Raw genomic sequence first — 7,647 nt, forward strand, 5'->3', positions numbered from 1 at the left:
AATACAAGTTAATACTAAACTATATACAAAAGTAGTAGATAGTACCTAATAGCTAATAAAAGGACTATTTAATATGCGTGCAAGAAATTTCTATTTATGCTAAAAGAGCTGCATATATATCTAACGCTAGCTAGCAAATAAAGCTATATACTAAATATATAGAATAACAATACTATAGTAATAGCTATTTTTAAGTTAAAGTAGTATAACTTAGCTAACTTTTTTTAACTATACTTAGAGTTTTATAGACAATAAACTGCTAAACAGCATAAAGCTACTAATAAAAGATAAAAAAGTAGAAATAAGGATTAATCTTTGCGCTAATACACTTATTATAAATTATAATAAAACTATTACTACTTATAAACATATATTTAGCTACAAAAAAAGGCCTAAAATAGTACTATAGACAATTAGAGACAATAATATGCTAGTAGTTTACAAGAATATAATAAAAAACTATCCTATTCTATCTATAAAATAGTTTGTTATTATATGCAACTTTACTACACATTTATAACATATTCTAAAGAAGTATTATAAAATAACTATTAAGAACTACTATATAATAAATAAAAAAGGTGCTAGTATAGTTAAGTACTTATAACTTTAGATTTCTAGCTATATTATAGTTTAAGGTAGCATAATTTTTAGCAAATTCTATAACTGCAAGCCTAAAGACATAATTATTTCTATAATTAAAAGTAAAGTCGACGCTAGAGCAGATTATACCACGCAGTAGGAGAAATTAGTATAAAAATTACAGTTTAGGTGCTATACCCAGCACCTTAACACAGTATTAAGGCAGTAAAGTTTACACAATACTAGGTTAGCTAAATAGATTATCGAGAGACCCTCGACGATCGCTATTAGCAGCCCTAATGCGTTATTATCTGAAAATTGTAGCAACGGAACTATAGATTCCCCAACAGTGACTAAGTTGTTCGGGCATTGCCAGGCAGCTTTAAGTTTCAACTGTGGACTGTTGTTAAAGCACGGATAAATCCTTGGACCGAGATTTGGGCGAGCTTTGGTTTGGTAGTAAGCTTGCGCCTTAACAGCCAATGCTCTCCTACAATTAGTAATAGGCGCGATAGACGTAGTCTCTACAGAGCACGCAGGGTAGAGCTTGCGGTTAAGGCTTATAATTATGTATCGTCGCTTGTTGTATAGTCGTATCGTCGCGCGTCCTATAGTTGTATATAGGCGGGAGGTTAAAAGTTTGGGTAGTAAGGGTCTAAACGCGTAGGCAGCAAAGCACACATTTGCGCGCTTATCCTATAAATTAAGACCTGTCCCTATCCTAACTTTCAAGTCTTCTATCTCCTACTTCTATTTCTATGTCGAATACAAACAATATAACGCCAACAAATAAACTTGTGCATGCAGGCCCGCAAGTCGCTATTATAGCTAGCAATACTAGCCGCAAGCTATTGATAGTTGCCTAGTACGAGTCGCTGCTCCTTAATTATCTTAAGCTAGTAAATAGTAACTGCTAGTACTATAGGAAGGTATGCAGATACTTTAAAGTCAACCTTCTTTCTCGCAGCGGGCTCTTTTTACCCTGCCTAGTTGATTTTAACCCTCTAGCATCTCCTTACAATAAGCTGGTTATAACTAGGCAGCAGCGATACGCGACTCTCTCTACAGTCAGCTGCTGCATAATAATGCGAGACCCTAACCTCAGCCGCGACTAGGCTGCCTTTGTTAAAAACTAGAGAAACAAGCTTCTGCAGCTTACAGAGGATATTAAGAGTAACGCAAGGCTCACAGCGTATTAGGAAAAGTTCCTCAAAGACTGCAGTCACCAGCAGTACGATAACTAGAAGATACAGCTTCTTGAGACAGTTGACTTAGTGCGTAGGTAGACGTAAGCAGTAGAGCGAGCGATAGAGCAGAGGAGCGAGCGATAACAATTCGGATACACTACAGACGATAGCTTGCGCGGGCAAAGGAGAGGAGCGAGGAGGCGGTCGAGCGTTCGGGCTGACGTTGCAGGAAAAGTTGTTGTTGTTATTGTTGTTGTCGTTGTCGTTGGCGTTGCTGTTGTTGCCTAAAAGCCTAGTGTTGGTTAGCCGCTTGGCAGTCTGACGTTACGCCGGACATTCGGACATGTGCTTAGAAGCCGTTAAAAAAGACAGCGCCTTAGTAGTTAAAGTCACGTTGTCGGGGGTTAGAGGTTTGTTGCTTAGCAATTCTAAAAATAAAAGTACGCAATATATAGTAAAAATACTAATAACGTAAGCTATTAATGACACATTAGGTCCCGTCTTCGCGGGAAAGACATAATTATAAGTATACTATATAAAAAGCTTTAAAAGTATAACTATAGGTACTAATAAAAAGCCTAGGCCTTATTTAGTACCCTAAGAAAAAAAGGCTTATTTAAAACCTTGTCCTCTATTTCTTTATTTTAAGTTAAACTAGAAAATACTAATAGAATATTTAAGTAGTACAAGCTAGTTAACAAGGCAAACTCTAATAGTATTATTAAGTATAAATTAGTAGACAAAGTATATAAAAATATTGCAATAGTCCCCCTAGCTTAATGCTAGTGTAAGAAGATAATTGCAGGCTTAGCTATAGTAAAGTATTAGGCTAATATAATCTTAAAAGCTAATAATAGTATTAAAGCTATTACTACTTCTAAAAAGTATAATACGCTTAGGACTATTAGAGTAAATATTTTTTTTAAGTTTATACTCTGCTAAACACTTGTTACGCATAACCCCTAGTATAGGCAGATATTAGGGGTTAAAAGAAATATCCTAACACTTTTTTACTTTTATAAACTTATTAACTCTTCTTTTACTATATATAATTCTACTTAATAGTACAAAGCTATACTATTTTAAGACAGGTTTAGCAAGCAAATAGCTAATAAAATAGTTATTTTTAAATATATTAAAATGCAGGCAATTATAATATACTTAAACTTTGCTAGACTAAAGGCTATAAGCGTATAAAAATAAGAATAGTAAAAAGTCTAGGCAGTTTATATTAAAAAATATATAGCTATATTTTGCAATGTTAGACAATTGTCTGTCTACTAGAAATATTAATAAACTAACTAAATTAAAGTTTACGTCCCGCTATATTAAGTGCAAGTATAATATAGTTAGCAGCAGTATAATACTAAACTGCAACTAGAGCTAGGCTGTCTAAAATAAAGCTAAGAAGACTAAAAAGCTAGTACCTTTAAAAATAGCCTAAGTAGAAATACTAATAAAATTATATAAGCCCCTAGTATAGCTTTGTACATAGCTAGCGCGCTAAAAAAAGTATATTAATAATAAAGTTCTTATTGTAAGAAGAAGAATAAATAAGTTAGAACTTAGGGAAGCGCTCTTAAAATAGAGGGACCTAGATAAACTGTTTATTTTAGTAGTATTTATAGCTTTTATAAAAGCTAGTATGCTAATAAAAGCAAGTATAATTATTATTATAGAAGTATAATACAAACAATAACACGATACTTATTCTTATTTAGAAGATATTATATAAGCTAACTTGCTAATTTGTGTAAAAGTATTATTTTATATACTATAAAGAGCAAACTAGAATTTGGCGTACTAAGCAAGCAGTTTTTAAAGACAGTACTATAATATAGACTACAAAAAAACAGAACAGCTAGTAATAAAATTATTAAGTAAAATACTAATAGGGATATTAAAATAAAGCTAGAAAGTCTAGTGCAAGTTCCTAAATAGCTTTATTAATAGTAATTAACAGCAGAAGACAGTAAAAGACTATAAATATAAAATAATTACTGTACTTTTCTACGCTTATAAAAAACTTTAGAATAAAACTTACAAAATATTGCTGTATGTATATAGACTACTAAGTATAACAACTACTAAACCTATCTAATATTATATTAATAGGCTATAACTAATACTATATATATTACAATATTATACGCTACATTAAACTAACTTAATAAAAATATTACTTAAAAGTATTGTACTTTAGCTGCCCTTTTTAACTGCTGTAATTACCCTACTAGTCTTTAAATAGTTAAACAGCATATATGTATATTCTAATTTTTAGTTATTTCTACTGCCTTTTTATTTTTCTATCTAGTTTAAAGCTAGTACTAAAACAGTATAGTTTATATTGTATCTATTTATATATATATAACTTATAGTCTGCTCCTCCCCTTCCCTACGTATGCTATCTGCTACCTAATATTAGAGTAATTCTGCTTATAAAAGTCTTGCTCTAACCTAGACATATTGCATGCCCTAAAAAGAGCTACTTTTTATCTATATTAAGATACAAAATATTAATATCTATTTATAGAACTTTAAGTAATTTATTAAAAACTATATTATACTACGCGTTAAAGAGTATACGCAAGCTAAGGCTGCTCTAAATACTTTAATATACTTATTTGCACTATTAATATATAAAATACTATTTTGCTTAATAGTATAGTACTAGGCTTTAAAATAGAGTGTTAAAAGCGTAACTTAGACAATAAAGTTTTACTCCCTTGCTAGTCCTAGGCAGTTTTTTACAGTTTAGTATAAATAATAATAATTTTAAACTACTGCACTTTTCTGCATTTAATAGAATACAGCGTTTTTAAGAACAGCTATATTATAATATTTATACTAGATATATTATATAACTATTAAAAGGTTAGTTGTGGCATATATATAGTACTTAAAAGGACTTTAGTTTTCTAAAAAATTTATACTAAAATTGCAGACAATATGCAAAAGCTTTTAAGAGTGTTTAATTAAAGTAGATATATATAGTATAAAAAATATAATATTATAGCTTTAAATGCATGCTCTGCGCTAGCTACTTTATAATAATTACACATAGTATACTACGCAATAAAGTCTGTATACTTCTTACTTTATATTTAATTTTAACTATATTAGTAATATCCTAGCGCTTCCCTAATATTAGCTTGTAAAATAAGAAGATATAATACTTTATACTTTTTAGTTAGATTAGAGCGCTAATAGCAGTTTATTAGACTATTTTTATATTTATATACTAGAATACAAAAACTACATACTTTATTAATTCTAACTACTTTTTACTAACGCTAACAGCTTTTTTAAGCTCCCCTTTTTTAACTATAAAGAAATGTAAATAATATACTTTTTACTTTTTAGCCTAGCCTATTCTGCGCTGCTAATTTCTACTACTATTAAAGAAAAAGCGTGTACTTCCCTAGCTTATAGGCAGATAGTAATGCACTAATAATTTTATTAAATTTTTATAATATAGACTATTGTATATAAAGATATGTACGCTCTAATTTTATAGTAGCTTTACTACTATTTTATAAAATTAACCTAGACTAGATAATATACGCATAGTCTCTACTTTATTAAAATATAGTTTCTGCATTTAGAAATTTGCAACTTACTTATATATAGGTAGTTAGTAAGTAAAGCTTGCTATTATTATTATAAATAGTTATAGATAGTCTTGCACTATTTCTAACTCTAACTAACAGTATTTATTAGAAAGTAAAAAATACTTATACTTGTACTTATACTGCTAATGCAACTTATATATTCTATATTTATAATATAAAGCTAGCTTATAGTTTTAAGTTTTTAGTTACTTTTACTTTTACTTTACTTGCCCTACTTTTATACAATATCTAATTTTAATTTACTATAATTTTGCTACTATAATAATATTTATAAATACTTTTTAGTTTTTTGCCTTGCTAATAATAAACTAGCAATGCTACTATTATACTTTACTGCTTATTTACTTTTTTTGCGCTATTTTTATAAGCACCTAATTAGTAACGCAAGTATGTGCAATTTTCTATTTATTGCGTAGTAAACACGATACTGCACAAAAGCACAATATAACTAATATATATAATTTTGCAGCTTACAACTGCTTTTTAATATATATTTTTAGTAATTGTACTGCTTTGCGTATATTGCTTATAACTGTTTTTTACTATAACGCACAGCTTTTAGTATAGTTAAAGCATTTTAAGATGCTAGTAATAAGGACTGCTAGCATTTACTTAAAAATATACAGTAGTATAGAAATTATATAAATAGGCTTAGTTTAAATAATATATTTTAAGTAACTATAAAATAGGGCTATAACTTTAACGCAATTAACTTTAATATTTTTGTTAATAACTTTATTAAATTTACTAAAACTAAAAAACTTTATAATATAATTAAATATTTTGCTGCTTAGTTTAATAGACTTAAGTTACTACGCATATTAAAGTTAAAGTAATAGCTAGAAGTTATAGCCTGTTTTTAACTGTGTAATATAAATATTTCTATAAAGTTTTATAAGGCCGCAGCTAGCACTATATAGAGTATAATACTCTTTAAAATAAAAAAGTATAAAAAGGTTAAAAATAAGGCGCGCAGTAAGACGCTAATATTTATACTAAATAAAGTAAAATATAAGTAATTGTTTTTAATTGCCTTAAACATATTTATAGTATTAGTAACTAAAAAAATAAGCCTTGCTATACTAGATACTAAAGTAACGCTTAATAATGCAAATATTTTTATTATAAATAATGTAAACTGCAAAGTCGCCTAGAACTTCCTATTATTTAGGTTAATATTAGCCGCCTGCTAGGAATAGCTTAAAGAAAATAATTTTAATATTAAATTATAGTATTTTAAGTTTAATATACTTATTGCCTACTTATTGCAAGCAAAATTTAGCAAGTAGTATATACTTAGTAAGTTAGGAATTTTCAATGCGCTAGCTTTTTATCTAATTATAAATAATAATAACTTGTTAGCTACTGTTAATACTTATATTAAAGTAAAGAAATATTTAGGCATTACTATTAAATATTGTAATTTAGTGCTAGCAAATCTAAAACTAACAAGTAATATAATATATTTTAGTATAATAATATTAATAGCTAACTGCAAACTATAGTTTGCTTCTAATCTTCTGCGCTTAGTTTTACTTTACTTGCGTTATAATCCTGCAAAAAATAAAAACTAATTATTTTTAGTTCTAACTCTAAAAACAATATAAACCTTAGTATAACTACTAGAATACTAAAGAAAATAAAAAAGTAGAAATTATTAGCTACTATAATAGGCGAGCAGGGGAATAGGACGAGAAGAGCAAAACAGGATAAGGGAAAAAAAAAAAAAAAAGAAGAGGAAATAAAGAGAAAGGAAGAAAGAAAGAAAAAAAAAAATAAAAAAAAAAAGAAAAAAAATAAAAAAAATAAAAAAGTAGAGTAAAATAAAAATATAAAAAATAAGTTAGAATAGGAAAGTTTTATAGAAAGCTCTTGTTAGGAAAATTTAACTTAGGTATAGTAGGCTGGGCAGGCCCTAGTAGCCGGCAATCTGCGCAACTAGGACATTCGCTATATTTGCTTTATGCTTACTTTTTAGTTTTAGCCTACTATTATATACCCTAGCTAGCGCTACTTAACTATTTTATATAGTTTGCTTGTGCTACTTGTGTCGCCTATATTGCTAGTATTGCCTATATTGCTAGTATCGCCTATATTGCTAGTATTGCCTGCTTTAATAGTATTACCTGCTTTAATAAAGTTGCAGAAATAAGCAAGCTTGCTTATAGCGCCTAACTATACTATATATTAGGTAAGAGTTGTACATGCAAGTTCTGCTTAATAGCTCCTATAGTAGTACACGTTCT

The 7,647-nt window shown here is 28.6% G+C and overlaps 1 protein-coding gene across 1 annotated transcript; it reads left to right on the top strand.

The window, feature by feature from the left end:
• Positions 1-992: 992 nt before the first annotated feature.
• Positions 993-2,043, top strand: K460DRAFT_367122 (uncharacterized protein). Its single transcript, XM_040933508.1, has 4 exons — positions 993-1,439; positions 1,500-1,649; positions 1,719-1,774; positions 1,805-2,043. Exons 1-4 carry the CDS (start codon positions 1,341-1,343, stop codon positions 1,824-1,826), a joined length of 327 nt encoding a protein of 108 aa, XP_040788882.1. The 5' UTR covers positions 993-1,340; the 3' UTR covers positions 1,827-2,043.
• Positions 2,044-7,647: the final 5,604 nt, after the last annotated feature.

The sequence above is a fragment of the Cucurbitaria berberidis genome (assembly GCF_010015615.1).
Source record: "Cucurbitaria berberidis CBS 394.84 unplaced genomic scaffold K460scaffold_3, whole genome shotgun sequence".
Taxonomy (NCBI): domain Eukaryota; kingdom Fungi; phylum Ascomycota; class Dothideomycetes; order Pleosporales; family Cucurbitariaceae; genus Cucurbitaria; species Cucurbitaria berberidis.